At 25.4% G+C, this 22,530-nt stretch overlaps 1 protein-coding gene across 6 annotated transcripts in view; it reads right to left on the bottom strand.

Annotated features, from left to right (window-relative positions):
• Window positions 1-7,153: 7,153 nt before the first annotated feature.
• LOC114118908 (neuropeptide CCHamide-1 receptor-like) overlaps window positions 7,154-22,530 on the bottom strand; it is a 120,751-nt gene continuing 105,374 nt past the window's right edge. For 3 of the 6 annotated variants that reach the window (XM_050203111.1, XM_050203113.1, XM_050203112.1), the window contains 2 exons: window positions 19,210-19,704; window positions 16,036-16,521 (listed from right to left, as the gene is read on the bottom strand). In XM_050203111.1, coding sequence (XP_050059068.1) covers window positions 19,210-19,704 — 495 coding nt within the window. In that variant the 3' untranslated portion in view covers window positions 16,036-16,521. Of the gene's footprint in view, window positions 7,329-16,034; window positions 16,522-19,209; window positions 19,705-22,530 lie in introns of those variants that run through there. The other 3 variants (XM_050203110.1, XM_050203109.1, XM_027980338.2) reach the window with 3 other exon arrangements.

The following is a 22,530-nucleotide window of genomic DNA, read 5'->3' as shown; positions in this document are numbered from 1 at the left end:
GCAAAATAGCTAATAAAATAATTTTTTCGATTAACAGCATGATTATTTAAACTATTATCACGACGCCAATTCTGAACAGAGATGTTTAAAATTAAAAATTATTACTTTGAATAAGTTAATATCTAACATTTCTTATATCCAACTATATTTATTTATTTTATAAATATCTAATTAAATATTACTAAATATTTTTGTTTTTAAAAATCGTGTAGTGTTATATTAAAATAAATGTTGTTGTAAAAAAAATATTATCTACTTTGACAATCTGAATTTTATTTAGTATATATAGTCAATATATTTTATCGACACTTCATTTTGAACAACTTTTCTTAAAAGCATCTTTTCTATCCTTTTTTCAGATCACATATTATGAAAACTTAAGTTTCTGTGATCACTAATATAATTTAGTTTACTGTTTACCCTAGATGTATAATTTTTTAAGTATTTAATTTAATATTAATAATATATTCAATAAGCTCTTAATCACTGTTATATTAAAATATTCTTTGGATATGAATTCAGAAATTAATAATTATAGTAAAACGTAAATAGGTATGAAACATTGTCATTCAAATATTTTTGTTGTGTGTATTATATTTAATTTAATCAATTATTCTCGAAATAATATGATTGTTGAAATAGTTTGATTTAAGAAATTGTTTAAATAAAAGAAACCAATCAATTTAGTAATGCATTATGAATTAGTAGCTCTAGTGACTTGGTGAGTGGAGATAGAACTCCTTCGAGCTAATTGAGTAAAAATATAGTAGTGCTTTAAAAATTATTAGTAACTGCATTCAAAAAAAGATTTTTAATTGAATTTGTGGAAGTTTCTTCAAAATGTTTTGATGATTTTAGTTCTTTTATCTTATAACAATCATTGGAATTTCTGAAAAATTTGGAAATTATCATTTCAAAGTTGTTTACTCAATCAATAACTAACCAGTTACAAATTAAATATTGATTACGTTTCAAGGAATATATAAAGTTTACAAAATGTACTGAAAACCATTGCTAATTAAATATCTTTGTTCATAATTTTTTTTAAAATATTTTTTTTACCTATTTATTAATTTATAGTTTTAATAATTTTAAGTTAAGACTCAGCACTATTCCGTACTGGGATTTTTGGAGAGAGACCAATGCTTATTTATGTGGTTTTTAAACAATGTTTTGAATTTTTCTATATTATTATCAATTAATATAGTTCAGTTTTATAGGTACTACATAATGTATGTCGATATAAATCTTAGAGTATTCTATGATATAAATGGACAATGATCGTTACCAATCAAACCTAACTGTTGTCGACTGTATAATATATCAGCTATGTCACCGATTATTGATTTGAATGTTTTGTGTGCATCAACAATTAGTTATGGTCTTATTAAGTGTTTAATAAAAGTGGTACAGCAACAATCTATAATTGTAGGTATCTCAAATATTGAATAGTACATTATTTTGTTTTAAGTGCAAACGCGTAATGGTTTATTGATTAAGAGAGGTCAAGAGTTTTCAACCTTAATTTACTTACCTCTACATAGTGCTTAAATAAATCGATTAACTGTATTAATTTTAACGAATGTTAGATTTTTATTAAATTTATATATTTTTTAAATCGAAACGATTGTTAACAACAATTATAATTTTTATATCTTATAGTTTATAACTATAGGTATAGTCTTAATTCATATCACGTAGATACGTATCGACTATGTGTCTATAATATGTAGTGTGTACCTATACCTATTGTATTATTAATATAATTTATTAAAAGTAATATAATGTAGTATATGGGTGGCAAAACTTTGGGGGAGGGGGGGAGGGAAGATATCTCAAAATATTTGCATCCCCCGAACATGAAAGTTAGCATCGCCTATGAAACATATGCGTTGTTCTATAAATATTATATAATACACACAATAAAATTAACGAAGGTTGGAACTAATTCTCCGAAAACTGAATTAAAATATTAGTAGTTTAAATCTCAATATAAAATTAGTCCTGTCTCCTACCTCTCATGCGGTCATGCGTAGCACTCCACCTTTTTAATAAAGAGAGTGCGATTATTTTTATCGGTTTCGTTTATAATTCGTTAAATCTTAATATGCTTATTACTATTTAGTGAGCCATGTACTACTTGTGTACTAAAATTCAACTTTCGGGGCATTAGTTCAGAAGTTTTTGTTAATTTGATTAAACTTTAATGGTTTTAGTACTGTTTATTAATCTAAATATTATAAATATTAATATTGTCGTGGATTACTGTTTATACATTGTACCTATTATAATAATATTATTATTTTTTGACGAAACAATGCAAAGTGATTTTGGACAATTTTTTTGTTCAGTTAAATGAACAAATGAGCTTACTAATATAGACAGGAGGCTTTTTAATTTTTGGGACCGGTTCTGAAATTTGGAAATTGATTTCAGAATGACTGGGAAGATTCGTGAACCTAGCCTGCTATTGCTATAACGCCTATAACGATATAACAAATTCAGTTCTAAGGCGAGTGATTTAGGCGCATCATTAGAGTTTATAATCACATAGATATTATTATAATATTTGCATATTATCTATATTACACATTTGACGTAGTGCGTTGAACGTGTGTCGTGAGTTGTATTATAATGGAGATATATTATAGTGGTTTCATCTTCTACTTATCATTCGGTTGACGTGGTGTTGACAAACAGTCAAATCATCTGGACTTGACTGAGTACAGTAATTCGCGTACATGTATAATATAACGTTTACTACGATAACAACAGCACTTTTCATCAGCTGCTAAAATATGCGATGACGATTTTCTATTTGTCCTAGTGTAACGATGTACATTATGTAATTGTCACTATTGCTTTTTGTGTTCAATATTATTATTGTTCTGTGTGTCACGACATCGGAAAGTCTAATCGTATAGTTTATGGTTAAACTCACAACCTCGGTCCATGATGGAGGCTATTGTGTGCATAATTATTATAGTATACAGATCTAACGAGAGATAAAAAAAAAGATACTACAATATTTGCTTAGAATTATAATATTATGATAAAACTCGGTCCGCTGTTGCGTATATGTAAAAATTTTGTTTGGTGCCTCTATTATTCCGTATTTTATTAACTAATGGAGAGACTCGATTCTGGTTGTGCCAAAGCTCGACGATTTATTTCTGAATAATATAAAATATTAAAAACAGATTTTGAAAAATTCTTTCAGGAAATATTAAGATATCTCGCAAATTCAAATAATTAGAAGTTATTAAATAATATTATATGCATAGCAAGTACCGAAAGGGTAGAAAATATTATTTATTCGTATAAAATGAATCTTTTTCCTTTATCTTCTATAGACTCAAAAACTACTGGATCGTAAATAGATTACTCAAATGTCGAAGTCGAAGAGGCTTTGAAGCTTCATTTTTCAACCCGTAGCGAGCCCTATAACCTAACCTTATTCATATTTCCTGTTTGTGGTTTTGACTCACGAAAAATTGAATATTTTATGATAGAGTTACCATTGGTTACATACTTTGTAAAAGTATTATTACTAAAGACCATATTCCCATGTAATATTATATCTTTTTATGGCGTGTTCTAAAACCTATAGAAACAAGCTAAAAATCCAAATCAAGACATGTACTTAGATCAACTTAAAGAAAGTTTTATTTTGTAAAAAATTGCAGGTTTGGGTTTTTTTTTTTTTATAAAAATATACTAATTAGAACTTTTGTATAATTGTTTTTGCTTCATAATCTATATTATAACATCTATCTACTTTATCATTGCTACATTATGTTGTTATATAAAATATTGGACTTTTATATCTAATAATATAATTATTTATAGATAAATATATATTATATAATATATAATACGACGTACCTATTAAGATAATGACAATACTACCATGATTGTCGATTATATATTATACATATCTACAAAATATTATAGTACTACAGTCTATCTGCAGCAGCCGTAGATAACTCATGTTTAATACAACAATTTTATAGTTGATACTTGATATTATATATAATTATTTTACAGAAAAAAATTTTGAAATGTATATGGAAATACATCTTAATCAAATATTATAAATCATTTCATATTATTTTATTTAAATTAAATTATTTTTTATTTTAATATAATACTTATAATAGTTAATGCCAACTAATAAATAATAATATTATAAAAAATAAAGAGCATTAAAAATATAATTTGAAGTATCTATGACGAACATTTTGTTTTTTTGCACAATTTCGTATATTTTAATTACACGTTTGTTTTATGTTAGCTCCATAAAAATCCGATCTATAATTATATTTAATTAGCCACTAGTAATGGTTATTATGTACAACAGGAAAATTGTATCAAAAAATATTCTACCGATTTTGACCATTCATGGAATTTTTAAATATTTGATTTAACCTGCAACTATATTAAGGTGACTTTTCGGTATTTATAACTTTAAAATCATATTCGTATATTCGTTTATTTTTGCTTACAATTAACACGTCAGGTAAAAAATATTATTCGTTATTATCCGCTACAGCCATTGCCCATCTTGGTTTTATCTATTCTTGGACTAAGACAGGTGTAACACAGTTAGTTTAATTTTAATATAAAAGTAACTTTTACACTAAGGTTTTTGTGAGTAACTTAAAAAAAATCAATATTTATTTTAAAATATTTATGAATAAATTACTCTAAAACAAAAAATAATTCAGTGCTTTTAACATTAGAGTATCACTTGATATACCTACTTATTTTTAAGACGTTTTTCCTAGTATATAAGAATAGGATTAAGTTTATTTGAATTTATTATTTTTAAAACGTTTTGATAAATATTTTAGTACCAAATGTAAATGGTAATAAGAGAAACGGTAGTTTTCTTGTTAAGTTAATGTGTAGTTGAAATGATCAAGTGAATGCATGTCAAAAATAATTATAGTGATTACATTATGATTATTATTTAATCAAAATTACATAGCGCTATGAATATAGTCATTTTGGTACACCACCGCTGTCATGCGGTCTATTATCTCAGAATTTTAATAAAATTAACACCGATATGTTGATATTAATATTATAATTGTAGAAGACGTATTATAATTAAGATTAATTAGTATTTATCGTGTAAAGCTATAATTTAATCCATTACATGTAACCGATAATGAACAAATTACTAGGTAATGGTTTTATACGTTTAGTGAAAATGATTTATTTAATATTATGCAGAAACGGTGTAAGGCATTCAGATATGATGTGTTGATTGTAAGGAGTATGCCACAACTCGTAATTATTGAGTGGGAGTTCTTTCTACTTCATCTAATACTGGTGCGTTATCAAACAATTAACAATTCGCATTCTATTAATGAAAGTTTATATTTTTCTTGAGATATTCGAAGGGTTAGGGCTATAAGTGAAAGGTGTTTTTAATTTAACTTAGATGTTTCTTGAGTCCATAACCGTGGTCATAAGTTATTCAAAATTATTTTAATTATATATTTGCGTCGTTAAGGGTAAAATAATTAAGAACAGTTGTAACTGTGAAAGTTATTATTTGGCGCGTGCTTTTTCATTACCTTTTTTATTTCCATATCAAAATAATAAATACTCAGAATTCGTTCAGTTATTGACGTTAGGTTTTTGATTTTTTTGGAAATCTATCAAAGATATTATAATATATTTTAAACCATTTTTATCAAGCGATAATCGACAATTGATTGAATAAGTAAGCAAATAATGAAAAAATCGTGTAATTCAATAATTTTTTCTCTATTAGTATTTCAGTATTTAAAATTTTACTTACACATACTAAGAATATTCATTTATTATTATAAATCGTCTTAATGTAATTTTTTATTTTATATTTCTTGGAATTTTTTTTAAGAAATACCAAAATATCAGAATTGTAAAAACATTTATGTATTTAAACAGTAAGTTTGTTAGTGCATTTTCGATTAAAAACTTAGTCCATGTATTGCAACACATGGCACACACCATATATCCTAGTATATTGTAGTACTAGTATAAACAATAAAACAATGTATATATATAAACTGTAACAATACAGTTAGAATTTAAAATTTAAGAAAGATTCTTTGTTTTTATAAATGTTACATAAGTTAAAATATATTAAATAAACCTCTTTGACAAGCAGACAACCATTTTAAAATGTGAAAACTTAACGGCTCAAGCTAAATAATTTCCCAATCCAAAATGCTTTCAATAGAACACAGCTTAGGCCACAAACCCAAATGATTAACGATTATATATCATACTCATATCTATACAGTGCTTACACTTAGTATAATTATAAATAATTATTTTATAGATTGTGTAAAATTAACTGTAACCTCTGACCTATGTTTAACCTATTATAAAAAAAAATATATATAATAATAAATTAAACAATTAGTTCCACTTACCGTACATCAATAATGGCAATAAATCATTGTAGTTAATAGTAATATAGATAATATACAATAATAAAATATAGTTACCTATAGTAAATAGCAATATAAGCTGACAACGTGACTTGTCGCTTAGAATTGTTTTTCGTGTGTAACGATTTATCGTTGAATTCAAATTTAACAAAAATACTTGAATATTGCAGTGACAAATTTTACATTTACTGTACAGAAGATACCTATTTCCCTCCAATTTTTCTTTCGGCCAGAAAATATTTAGTCGGCAATAACAACAGACGAATCCAATTGATCTCGTTCGACAAATACACTTGTGTTTAATAGGTATATTAATATTTGTTGTTAACATACTTTCAAAATCGAAATTCTCTTAAAATGTGCATGTGACATCGGTAAGGGCTAACGAATTACATTAAAAACAACTGTCAAATAAACATGCACTTATAGACTAAAAGTAGCCATCAAAAGCAAAATATTCTCTAAAAATATTCCAAAAAATATTTTAAAAGTATTCCAATATATGCAATAAATTTGCATTTTAGAATAAATTAAGATGACTTTTTTTCATTACAAATAAAATCTACATAATACATATATTTATAAATGCTTAAAATTAAAACTTCAGTTCAAAAATATGAATGATAAATATACAACTTGTACAGTGATTAAACATAATTTTTGTCAATCTTTATGACTCAAGTCATTAAAATACAAAATATTTATTTAAATTAGAATGTACAAAGAAATTGTGTAGTTGAATACTGAAAATTATGCAAAAAAAATTTCATTTAGAACTAACACAAAGTTTGATCGAATTTTAATTTTTCTAAAATGTAAACAAGTCTCCCAGCATTGTAATCACGGCTATTTTGACAATTTCTGCGTCGTATTCTGGATCTACAACAAAATTAATAATAATACAATATCACCAAAGAAGGTAACAGTAGAATAAATTTGGATGTGAATAATATTGACAATTTCACTGGTATAAATTAGCAGAACTTCTTAATACTAGCTGAGTACTTACTTTATTTGTCACGTTTCTTGATTATTCACTCTTTATATTATATTGTACTTTATATTGTATATTCTCTTTATATTTATTCTTTTCACTATGTATTGCAGAATTGGTAAAAGTTCCAATTTCACACAATTCGAATTACGACTACCTACAATTTAATTTAATATACCGAATTTCAGATTTTTGGTTATATGATATAATGTGTGTATACATGTAAATGACTTAATAAGTGTAAGTACTAGTGGTATTAAAATAACATTATAGTATTACAATACTTGAGTAGTGTAGGACGTAAGTATATATTATTATACTTAATATCGTTAAGTATATAATATATAAGTTATTATTAATACATCACATACAATACTCACGTGTTGCAAATGATTTTACGTAATAAATTTGGCACCATATATTATGTACATTTAAAGCTGTTCCCGTACACTTCGTTGAGCATAATTAAAAAATTAAAAAATTCTGATTTCAGACTTTACTTTTTTGTTTTGTTTGTCTTGTGTTTAGTTTTAGCGAAAGAAACACAAACGAAAAAAACGTTACGCATACTAACAAGCATATTATACGTATATACAAATTCGATTTCAGTTATTTCTATGGCTAAAATGTTCAACTATATAAAATAAACAAAAAATAATAATACTCGTTTTGACATACTATTTTAATGACATGTATACTAACACAAAGTTGAAATTGTGATGTAAAATAAGACTATGCTTTAATCTAACAGCTAAAAAAAATGCAAATATACTATAATATTTAGTTGTATACATAATATTTTTATAGGTATTTATAAATATTTCATGATAATTATTCTCAATCCAAATTCTAGAAGGGAGTAGATTCTATGTAGTAGTTTATTTTATTTTCATTATTTAAGAAAATTATTGGGCTCTAGAACTTGCTTGATAACAATAACATATTATTTGGATTGTTCAAATAAAAAATATACATGAATACCACTTGAATAGTGAAAAAATAAAATCGAAGGGCATTCAACACGAAATAATCTTTTGTGCGTAAATTTATAATTTTTTTTTCTGTGAATTATGATTTTGAACAAAAACCAAACGTTTTTCATCTAGTATTATAATACTATCTAAAATTAGGTTCTTCATATTATAATATTTCACACATCTTGCACCCAGGTGTAAGTACGTATGCACGATCGTTGATTATGAATCGTTACAGTCTGTTGAACACGCAGCGTAGTGAAGATGTATGTTTTTCAAAATGTTGATAAATTGACAACGTGTGTCCTTGAGATATATTTATATTGTTGAGGAACACAATGCAGCAAGAAGTTACTATGAACGTTAAGATTGAAATTAATAGACTGTTTTAACTGACAGTTGAAGTATATTCGTAGGTGGTGTATACGTGTGAGACAATAAATTAATATCACTTCAATCGTTCCAAAACCCGAAATTATTTTTGTTTCAATTTCGTAGAATTGCGATGATGTTTCAACGTTTATTTCAGTATATTTTATAAACATCTAGTTTTAAAAATTAATTAAGCTAAATAGATATTACATAATATGTTTTGTATGTTTTTCAAAATATTATCTAGGTATAAATATGTATAATAATTTACATCGAGTGGTGTATAAATTGCTTATTATATTGCTGTTCTCGAATTTTGTTGTAAAATTCTAAGAGACCTATGACATCAACATTAATATTAAATAACTAATTGTCTATAGATTTTTAGCTGTTTTTTATTTTGTATAGTTTTTTCGTGTTATAAATGTTTTACTATGGAGTATTTTGACTTTTTTTAAGGAAAATTTATTTATTTCTCAACTATTGTTTTTCATAGATACATAAATATTTTATACCTACCTCAATTTGAGATCTCGATTTGATACCTAGACTGAAGTTATAAACATTTTTAGTTATATATTTATTATATTTAGAGCAGATTTTTTTTTTGTTTTAAGACTAAACAAACAAAACACAAAGTATTACGTTAAAACTTAAAGTAAAAAAAAAAAACTTATGTCAAATCTGATCACTACTTTCCTAAAAATAATATAGTTAAGTATGTGATGATGTTAGATTATCGTTTTCTAGGGATTATTTATTTCTGAGATTTCTTATAAATTATTTAGTTGTTGTGGATGTTAGATCTGTCATTATTTAAAAAGAATAAATAATGTAGTTTTTTTTTTAAATTCATTATATCTATACATATTACATGTATTCTTCCGTGTTTCTTTATGGTTCAACCACCAATATCAATGTTTGATAAGTAATTAGTTTAAGTCTTTAAGGAGATATAGTGAAAGTTCATTAACTTATATAAGTTTATAAGAGCATAATATTATAATATATGGTTGGTTTAAAACTTTTAACGAATTATAACATAATATATGAGTTTGTTATGATTAGATTTTTACTTTTGACAAAATTGAATTATAAACCTACAATAAAATATCAAAATAAACAGATTAACTCACATGTAGTATAATAAAACATTTCAAATCGATTCAATTAGGTATGAATAATTCGAGTATCCAGTGACCGGGTATCCGGTTAACACATTTAGCAATGAAATGGAATTTGTTTTCCCAAAATTTAATGTACCTAGTTAATGCTAATAATTTATTATTATTTATTAGATGGAATGAAATGGCAATAGCGAATAGTAAAATATGTTAAATAACATTATTATGATCCTAATGGAAATCGTCCAAAATGTCTACATTATCAAATTAATCGAATTTCGCTATGTATTATATTATATTGTAGAATTGATATCAATAATAATAATAATTATAATCCTTAGTTAGACGTATTGTATTGAAATATATGCCATACGTTTTTATACTTTGTAAATCGAAAATTGGATACACTTAACGAAACGGACGTTTTAGTTGATTGATTATACTGCTGTATAATACGATTGAGTTGAAAAATAGTTGTAGTTTAAGATTATAAAAAGTAAAAAGATGTATTGTTTTAAAATCCATTACTATTATTATTATTGTTTCCGTTCAAATTAACTGTTGTGATATTTGTTATTCTTATAAGACTTGACAGAATGACAATATTATTATACATGTTTTACAAACGAATAATCCTTTTATGGTGGTGCTATCGTATTAATAAAACAACCGTAAAGTTTTTGGCCTTGTTCTAACCCTTGTGGCTTGTAAGCATGAAATTTTCAACGATATTTATAATCAACTCATTAGTGACTGGAACTTGTTGGAGTTTTAAACTATGTTAGAATAAGTAAGTGTTTAATGGAAATAATTATAAAAAGTTATTTTATATTTCATTTTAAAAAGTGCTAACAAAATAATGGACAAATATAATTATAATTTCAAAAATCCCAAAAAATATAGTATACAGTTGTACATAATCTACGTATGTTACAGTGGAAATATAATATGATTTATATGCAAGTATGAAATATTGTATTGTACATTTTTTTATCTATACTTATTTTTATTTTAATATTAATTTATTAGAGTGATCAGTCTGAAGTCTATAGGTAATGAGTGTTTATTTTGTCGAATAATACTTGAGCGGAGTAATAGACAAATATTTTGTTGGATATCTACGAACCACTCTACTTTGTTCACTACTTAAAATTTAAATAATTATTTCTCGCATAAACTACTCATCCGAATTTATGTTTTAATTCTAATTCGTGATATATAATAATATTCTATACGTAAAGCCTTCTAATTAATTGAAACAATAAATCACACTGTTTACACTGTTTTGGCAACCTAATATGTTAACAGACAGTATTGCAGTCATCAGGACGAGAGTCCGTAATTGATATTAATGTGTAATACATATTGACAATCGAATAGTTTTATACTATGAAAGATCATATAGATGAAATAAAATACAAAAATATGAGAGTATAATGTTATAATTTTAATATTTGTTTTATATATTACAAATAATTACAATAACTTTCCATAAAACATTATATCAAACTCTGTCAAATTATGTTTTAATTAGTTCCTGTTCCATGCCATTTTTATATATTTTAGTTAAATTTTATAACAATATTTTATCAATGATCAGTGATGTTACAATTGTTTATTATTATTTTTTTTTTTTACCAAATTTTTAATAGTTAAGTTGAAAAATCAAATCTGTAGTGAAACAAAAATTCGTAATGAATTTTATGAAAGACTATACAAATAAAATAAAATTATTACAATTAGGATATAGATTTTGTATTTTTTTTCATTTTTATATTGAATGTTTTTTTATATTTCTCTCCGAAATCAATATACAATTTCAATATTATAGAATAGTTTGGGTTGTAATAAAAAAATGTATATTTGGTTTGTTTTGATTTCTCCAAATTGAAAAATAACCAGTCCTATAATAGTAAATATACCTAGTCGTTATAGTAAATAAAATATTATAATCTGTAATAAATAATAAATATTAAATAAATTTAATTATAGTTTTTATGTATGTAAAATAAAGCAAATAATATAAGTGTAGGAAGAAAAAAAATGTGAAAGAAAATAAAGAAGGTTAATCTATTTTGGTATTATTTCTACATAATACTTTAGTCATAAACAGTTGTTGTCCTTGGAATACTTAATAATCCCTTGAAGAAATTATACGGAAAATACAAAATACATAAATACATAATAATATGATTATTATTAGGCACTTAGGAGTATAAGTCTAACCCATATGATAGGTAGTACATGATGTTATTACAGATACGAGTACGTTTACGGTTTATATATTATGCATGATGAGTAAAAATTACATCATAAAAAAATATGTAAAAATAAGCACGTGTACCCAATAATAATTTTCATAGCCCGAGTTGTAGAAGCATGATATAAATTTCATGAATTTTAAATATATCATTTATGTACTAAATCTATTGATTAAAGTGGCTTTTATTTTCGGAGAAATTGATTTTTTAAGGCGTTTTTTCCATTAACGCTCAAACTTCATTATTCGTTACACTAAATATTATTATTTATATTGATTTAGTAAAAGTAAGTTAAGTGATTCAATAGGTTCTCATAAAACATCATTACTTATAAAAAAGTTTTTATAGGTACCCTAAATATTATTGTGCAGTGATAATATTATTGTTGATTCTCATTAGTACATGAAATATTTCAGTAAACACTTTAATAATCATAGTTACTTTGAAGTTTAGGAAACTAATGTTTAAGGTAAAATATTATCCGTTATTTTGTTAATGAAGGTGGTTATAAAATCTATTTAGCAATATCTTTCACATCATTATTAATTGTTAGATTGCTTAAATATTGGAGATTCAATACATTATTTAGATAATTTATTGTAAAGCATCTATTTTGTTTGAAGATTTTTTGAATTATCCGATTTCAAATATAATATGTAGGTAGGCGTGCGATGTGATAAATGTGTGTGTGAAAAAAATAAACAAATAAAAGTTGTATTTTAATAATTATATATTATTTGCGTATATACATATAAAACATTTACATTTTTGTTATCCACTAGTCCCTAACTACTATAATCATTAATAAGCATAATATATTGTTATTATACTAAATATTTACAGCAATTTTAACTTTAAATTCTTAATATTATTTAAAATTTCACAGTAAGTTGATTAAGTGGCTAATATAATCTACTTATATAGTATTTTATTAAAAGACTAAATTGTAAATTGTAAAAAAAAAATATACATGATCAAATTATAACAATGCTAATGATATGATACTTGCAATAAATAATATAACAATTTGTGTACTTAGGATTAGGTTTTTACGTATTAGTCTATGATACCTACTAAGTATAATAAATTGAGCAAGGACTTTCGTGCACCAGTAAATGTATTTTAGTATATAAGTACATAATAAATCAAGTATTCGAATAACGAATTGAATAAATATTTAACTTATTTTTTGTGTATATTTTAAATATTTCATAAATTTAGATTTTAGAGCATTTTATTATGATTTTAACTATCTAAAATTTGAAAATGATTATATTTGTTTTAAAATATATTTTAATTTCATCTATATTAGTAAAAGTGTAATTATTATTGGAAACATTTTTATTGAAATTTCAGAAGTTATGGTGTTAAAGTTTATATTTTTGAATACATAGGCATTTAATAATTTTATATATAGACTACAAAACATGAAAGTCCTTGATTTTACTATAAATAATAGTTTACCCAGCAAGCAAAGTAGTTCGTTTGTATTCAAACTCTATTATTGAAAATTAAAGAGTAAAATAATGTAAAAAATATTTATTATGCATTTTTGTTTAAAAATAAATCAAACGTATTTGAATAATATCGAATGTAACATAAATTATAAATTTAAAAAAAATTCAGGAAATTTATTTTAAATTTTTGTTTAATATAACACATATTATCAATAGTGAGACAATATAAAATTATTTTAAAAATATATTTCATATCAGTAAATTTTGAAACGTCTACGAATTTGATAGGTATTTTATTCGACTGTTCTCCTTGTTTTATTATTGTTATTTTTTGATATTTAATGTCATTGTTTTTAATATTTTATTTTTATATGCATTTTAGTAAAGTAACCCTTTGCATAATAAATTAAAATACCCAAATCCATAACTCACAATGATTATAATCAATGATTCTATACACGTATTGAGGTTTAGAAATAAAAGAGATTTGTTTTGAAACCACTGGAAGCGTAATTTTAGTTAATTTCTGTTAAGCTTTGCCCCACATAGATTATACACAATATTACACAAATTGTACAATGGCGCCTAATATAAAATGACAAAATATATTAAACGCAACCGAATTTCGACTCGACTACGAACACCTATGGTAACTTGGTTAATGGTTGGACGTAATGTATTATATGCTTTTGAAAATATAATGTTCTTGTTTTGTGATCGAAAAATAAAATAATGGAATAACATTGAAGCACTCACGTCAATAGTCGGCATTATATAAGTCTTAAAATTGAAATGTGTAAAATGTCTTTACACTTGTCTTATTATAATATATATACATATATATAGATATATTGTAAATATACATTTTGTATACGATTCGAATAACCCGTAGGGAAATTTGGGTTGCAATAAGTGTCACTTAAAGGGTTTTCCTAAAAATAATTCGTCAACATATGACTGAAATCATTCAAGCTACTCGTTTGCATTATTATATTTTCTTTTGTGGAAATACGTATATACGTCAGATTTTATATCCTGTTTGTTACCATTAAAATGTTTCAACATAAGATACCGAAATTATTTACTTAGCACAACTGTACACAGTGATAAACGGCTAGAGAGACTATGTCAAATAAAATTATAAATCGTGTACCTACGTTATAGAATTTAAACACCAATAACATGACAATATTGTGATAGGTAGTATAATTATTATTTAAAGTACAGAACTTAATTAGGAACTATTTTTTCATATGTAAATATGAAATCAAGTTGTTTCATTAGGAGTTATCCACACTATTCGGGCCTTTCTTTTTATAAAGTATAACCGCAGAGGGTAAAGTGATGATATTTTGTCGTAGACGTTATATATTTTAGTTTAACCACTGCTCGCTGTTAGCTTGAGTTTTAAAGAATTATCAGTAACCATAAAAAAAAAAAAATACACAGAAAATTAATTGAGCACGTAACGCTATAATAGTATGTAGTATAGTAATAAATATTAACAACACAAATATATAAAAAGCAATATTTTTACATAATTACATGGTTTTATTATACTTCAATAAATGTACAGCGTATACAAAAGTATGTGCACCGTTATAATTTATATTTACCTATAGGGGATTGCAAACTATAATTATTCAGTAAAAAAACATGCCCATTTTAATCTTAAGGTTTATTTGAGTTTAAATTTCTTAATTGTTGATATCTATACTTTTAACCAGTACGATCGTTATAATTCACAAAAATGCTAAAGTACATGTTGTAAGTAAAAATAAAAACAACTCAGGGTCACGCGATAGTTGTTGCATACGCCCCATTGATCATTATAATATTTCTTAAAAACGGACTGTTTGCGATCCCCATTAATATTTATTACTTAATATTAATATATTATCTGTTACAAGTTAAAATTAAATTTATAGTTCTACATTGTGATAATAGCAAAATATATACGATATTGGAGCAGTAAAAATATTATATATACAACTTTTAAGTACATACCATAATAATACAACAAACAAAGCGTTGGTGTAACAGGCATAATACTCCACATTTTTTCTTTAATAATGAATTTATTCGGATTCTGATTTTTTTGTTAGAATTTTTAAATATATTAAGGACCATAACATTCAAGTATTTAGATTTGTATATGTATACTATTTAAATAGTGTTCTTAGGTGACACAAACGTATTTTTTTTATGGAAATCAACCTATATAATTTTATATTTTAGAAAATGATAATATATTTAAAACAAAATTTGAACAAATAATTTCTGAGTTTTAAAAATATAAATACTTATAAGGATAATATAAATTACTCTTATAAATTATGTTTTGTAAATAGAAAAGTTTAAATAAAAAAATAAAAAAATTAGGTTGAAAAACATAAAGTGCATGATATGTTGGAAATAATATTTAATTGGTCAATATCTTTACAAATTATAAAATGTTGATAAATTAATTACAATTTTTAAATTGCCATTTATTTCAAACATATTATCAAGGAGACAAGGTTAATCTATTATTCTTAGTAAAGAAAGTTAAAACGCTTAAAAAATATAGTTACTCTCAATTCAATACTAATTAAAAAATTATTTTACTGCTTCAAAAAAGAGTTGATATCACCAATTATCATAATAATATTTAAATAGTATATAAAAATAAAAGTAATTGAAAATACAGTTTTTAAGTAGGTACTTATGTATTTAAAAACTCAAAAATCAAAAATTGAATATTTAAATTCATTTTTAAAAGATAAAGTGGGTATGATCATGGTCGCTAAATCTCTCTGTATAAAATATACATATTCATATCAGCATTTTCGGAATTGAAATGTTGTAATATGCCCAGAATAATGACGTAGTTCCATTGTTGTAGCATTTTCTATTTGTAAAATCATAAAACAGTAATAGTATATTATTGAAATGTACTTATTAAAATTTATAATTTTAAAATAGAGATTATTATAATAAATTAAAATCTTATAATTATGATAGTTTTTCGACCATACATTGTGTAAAAAACTCAAAATTATCACCGAAAATTAATATATTTTAAGAATGTGGAATAGTATAAAATTTAAATAGCAACGAGAAAATAAAATGAATTAAGCAATTTCCACAAATGTCATAACTACTAAATTATGCAAATTTAAATTTTACACAAATACGAAGTGTTGGGTTTATTTTTAGTGTGCAATAATATATTTATATTTAAATAGTCATCACCATTACAGCGAACCGTCTAAGTGGCTTAGAAATTTCGCGTGAAAATATACTCATTATAATAATACGGTATTAAACGGACCTGTAGAAATGAACAGAAACGTTATTATAGTAAATTGAAAAAAAAAAGTCATTATAATATAAATAAGTTTAATAAATTTATTATTTGACTAACGGCATGAAAAAATAAGTACGGCCGTGGTGTGTTCGTTGGGAGCTCTGTTTCGCGACGAGACATGAATATTATCTTCTGCATCGTTAACTTTTGCTGCAAAAATTGAATTCCGATATTTTACACTTTTATCACTATCATTATTTTGTTTTTTGACAGAATTTCGATTCCTATTAGCTTGTTATCGTTGTTGATGTATTATTTTCTTTGTTTAAATGCCATCCATGCCACCGAATTCACAGTTAAACGAAACAAAAAGGCTAAAGTACGAGTATTATAATGTATGTCAAAAACGTACAATTATTTTTGACAGAAAAATGAGATGACAGTATTTATTATAAAAATACGCTTTGCACTGCAGAAGATACATTATTTTACCATAATCCAGTTATTTAAGTTGACTTATCTAATTATTGTTCAATGTTGACGTTGCAATTCTTATTAACTTTAATCTATATAAAAAATGCTTGATTGATTATCAAAATAGAATAAAAAACATTCGAAGAAGTAGGAGGTAGTTTTATAACAGTTATTATAAGTGTATATAAAATAATGAATATAGGTTAAAATATCATAGATTATTTGATGCATAAAATTCAAAACTAATAGGTATCATTTAAGCAGATGTCGCAAAACATGACTCGAACGAATTTATAATCTAAATTACATAAATAACATAGATAACCCAATATTAATTATTATATTGTGTAAACATGAATCTAGTGGTTTATTCTGAATATTTATGGATGTATACATTATAAACTGTGTACCTACGACGATCAAAGAAAATTTGCAGATATCAAGGACTATTAGATTTAAACAGTACCTCTTTACTAAGTACACATTACACATAATATACATACAATACCTATGTTTATTATTATGCACGCGGTCACAAATTTAGTCGTGGTCATTTGCATTTTGATAGGTTTCACTATGTAAGATTAACATAAATTCGGACGATAATAGTCCATTCAATTGAGTGAAATTTTTATTTCAATTCAGGTTTATAAAAATAAAAAGTTGACGTGCATTGAGTAAGTTATATATGAAAAAAAATAATCGTAAGAGTCAGAGGTCTACAAAGATTTGTTCTAATTATATTTATAGTACACAGGCGCACAGCTATTACAAAACAAACCAAAATCACTGGTAAAATGTTCTTTTAAATTTATTTGTATTTTATAAAGGTATTTACATATTTCAACAATTTAAACGCTACTTAACTGATTTAAATAAAATGTATATAAATAGATTTCTAGAGATTCGAAGTGTTTAAGCATATTTTTTAACCTTTATAGATTGTTATAGACTGGCTTGCATATGAATTTTATTTTGGTTTACAAAAATCGAATCATTAACTATTATTGTTGTCCTAATAATAATATTGATATTTATAAATTAGCTCTTAAATAATATAGATGCGTTGGTGGTTAATAAAATATGATACTACATGGATACTCTTTGTAAGTGGCGTGTGTGTGTGTGTTTATTGTGTGAAACAACCTCCTTATATTATACCTGTCTATATAATCTGTTTTTAAATGCGATAAATTATTGTTTATTCCCCTTCTTCTGTTAAACAGAAAGAAATGATTATAAATATTAATAATATTGTTATTAATATTTTAGTAGGTATTATACCTATTCTCATTTTAATTCTGAAATTACTTTTTTTTTTTTCATTCTAACACTATAGAATATATTATATGCAACTATATTACATCAATCGATACAATAAAAATAAAATTCTAAAAAACTAGTATTTTCAACTTTTCGAACGATTTCTAAAAAAACCTAGACATTTTATAAATTTTACGTATTTTAGAATTTTCATTTGATTTGTCCGATATCTCTAGAGACAAAACGTAAATTACCACCTCAAGGTAGAAGATAGGCTATTTGTATTTTGTTTATTTCCTCACTTCTTTTTGCTATAAAACTATGATATTTCTGTCTAGGACACATGACCATACCATGACCTATGCATGTAAACGGGAATAAAAGGTAAAAATTGATGTGAAAATCAGCTCGTATCAAACGAAGCAATCGGAGTTCCGTTAGTCATACGGGAAACTCTCGCACTCTCCTATTACGAACCGAAATGACGCCTGCACTGCAGTGAGGTTACACATTTATACTACGCAACTCTATGGCCTATCGCCGTCGTCATACCTATATGATGGTGGTGGCGTCGTTGAGACCGGTACAGATGAGCACCGTCGTGGTGTTCGTGTGGTTCGTGTCCGCGGTCCGCCTAGTGAACGTGCTCAACTGGACGTTGGCTATGGTGGTGGAATCGTTGTTGATGGTTCGGTCCTTCTCTCGGGTGCCGTTCTTTCGGCGCATGTAGCCGTTCTTGGACTCGGTGATTTGGCCGCCCGGTGGCTTGACGAGCCACCAGAACAGCTGCCGGTCGAAGTGTTTGCGGAACGTACCGCTGACCAGGTAGAGGGCGATGGGGTTGATACACGAGTTGCTGTAGCACAGGCAGAAGCCGGCGATACGCAACACGTGCCAGAATATGTTGTACTCGTCCTGGGACCTGGGGTTTAGGTAGAACCACAGCATGAACACGTGATAGGGCAGGAAACAAACGGCGAACACCAGAACGAAAGCCAGCACGGTCTTGGCAACTTTCTTCCGAGCTCGGACTTGGCGCATCTGTCCCTGAAAATCGAGTGAAAAATTTGGTGAATTTTTTTTAATTAAAAAACCGATTCCCAGAACTTTGCTCACTCTGTCGAATATTTTTCGAACCTCAGCCCTTAGATGACTTTAACAATAATATTATTGATAGTGTATTTTGTGAAAATTGTATTTTTGGCTTTTATTATAGGTCTATAGTTATATCGGATACAATATTATACTATTGATTTGATTCTAATTGATATCGTACCTATGGAGCGAGTAATTCTTTATTTGATTAAAATAATGTTGTATGGCAGTAATAATTATCAAATGTATGTATATTGAATTTCCGTTGTTATCCTTAGTTAAAATTGTTTTCAAATCTCACTATATTATATTATAGTATTATACTAGTTTATTTACAAAACGATTAACACAAAACGTCCTTTTATTTTTGACTACAAGGTATTTTAACAAAATCAATTGATTAATTGAGAAAAAAACTATTAATCAAAAAAAGTGTTAGTATGATAAAAATTATTTTAATTATATATTATTTTACGTTGTTATTATATTATATTTTATTATTTATTTGCGTTATTATTTAATAATCAATTTTATAAAATTAATCGATTTCGAAAATGACCATGTTAATTATTGTGTTATTACGTTAATTATTTTTATGCGTTTCTAATAAACAAAATAAGTAATAAGTTTAAAAGCCTGTCAAAAAATCGGGTTGATTCGATGGAAAAATATTGAATTCACTAGAATTTATCATCAATTAAACTGCTCTTTTATATTATATTAACACTAAAAAGCGTATAGAATATAATTATTATATCTATATATATATTTATGTATATATTTTAAGTGAAATAAGTAATGTAGATTGGTTATGAATAATGTTTACTATAAATTACCCATAATGCACAAAAAAAAAAAAAAACTGAAAAGTTGCAAACAAACTATAACATTTTTAGCATAATATATGTTTTTAGTGAAATCAATTACTGTTGTTTAGTTGTGGTTATAAGAAATATAAAAGCAATAATCCTATATACTTTCAATTATTTTTGATATTAGTTTATTAAAAAAATATCAGTAATTATTATTTGATAGTTTGCTTTAAGACGTATTTTTATTGTATTCCACAAACTTTTTTTTTTTATCTTAATGCAAATAAATAACAATAATGGCATCAGTCGAATAAATATACACAATAATAGCTAGGATCCATTACGTGATTAAGTATATTATTCGAATTCGAAAAAGAAAGAAATTGTTGATAAAAATATTTTATTTGCATAATAAATTACAGAATATTTTTGTTATTGTTATACAATAACAATGTTTTGCAGTGGCGATTTATTAAATAATATTTAAGACTATAAAATTACTGTACTACAAAATGTCAATTAGCATGAAATAAATGCTGAAGTAATTTCTAAATAAATTTAAGATTGTAAATGCACAACAAATGATTGTATTATTAGGTTTTCTTAGACGAATATTTATGGTCAAGTCGTTACGAAGTAATATGTTCGTGTTTTCTTATTTTATAAAAGTTATATTGGCGAGCTTTGCTCACGACAAATACGTATTAAGAGACAATCACCAATTCACGGGAAGATTAGACCATTTTTTCAATTGTTGATTGTTATCCAGGATAATTGAATTGTAACGAGATGTGAAATAAATACTTATGGGATTTAATAAGATTTTCAGACGATGAAAAATTCAAAAAATCCGATAAAATAATAAGCGGAGATTTATTTACACACACATACACACACTTTTTTGCATCCAACACAAAATGGCTTGAAATAATAAATTGTTCCTACTTGTATATAATATTATATTCATTTATAGAATTGATAATAAATAAAACTTTATCGGACACAAAATCCTGGGTCCTAATGTAAAAATAAATAAACATATCTTAGAATAAATAATGCCGACTTTTGTTTTATTACTATTGTATAGGTTTAAATTACCTACCTGATTTAACTATAAAAAAGTATACGAATTTTTAAGAACGATAAAATGTATTAAAATTATGTAAAATAAAAAATATATTCATCAGTATTTCAGTTTTTGAAATTATGGATTTTACTGCTGGTATAGCACTCAGCGTACCAAAACTTTACTTTAAATACTTATAATTCATGAATCACTCCTCTGAATTTTAATTTTATGTATAGAAATATTCAGATAAAAATTCATCACATTAGAAATAACTAAAAAGATATAGGTTCATTTTTAATTTTTAAAGAAGTTAATCTCAACCCCCCCCCCCCCTAAAAAAAAAAAAAAAAAAAAAAATAATAATAATAATAAAAAATAATTAATAATTTCAGACATTTTTAAGTAAAAAAAAACTTTCACATCAAACATTTGTCTCTATTGTCATAAAATGGCTGTTACATAAATTTAAAACCATCCTCTATATGTATATATATTTTAATGAGATAGGACTGTAGTACTGCAGTAGATGCGTTTTTTTGTGTCGTATGAAATTAATCGATTTAATATTTGATGTTAAGTATTGCAATTGAATATTCAAAATAAATCACGTAGTTAACGTTATAACGTTTGATAAGGACCGCGCTCAAACGTATGATGCCCATTTTCACACAAATGTACAGTATTATTAGTGTTCGGCTATAGAATTTTCGGGGCAATAGATCGAAGACAATAATATTATACACCCGACACACACACGACGCGTTTCTTAATAGAAAACTCGCAATTGTCTCGGGATCGCATATACACGCTAACCGTTTACCAATTTCGAGCAATGTATTTGGTCAATAGTATAATGTATATAGGTACCCCCCAAAGGGCAATCGATTACAAATGGAC

The sequence above is a fragment of the Aphis gossypii genome, chromosome 3 (assembly GCF_020184175.1).
Source record: "Aphis gossypii isolate Hap1 chromosome 3, ASM2018417v2, whole genome shotgun sequence".
Lineage (NCBI taxonomy): Eukaryota > Metazoa > Arthropoda > Insecta > Hemiptera > Aphididae > Aphis > Aphis gossypii.
This window is presented reverse-complemented; position numbering and strand designations above follow the sequence as displayed.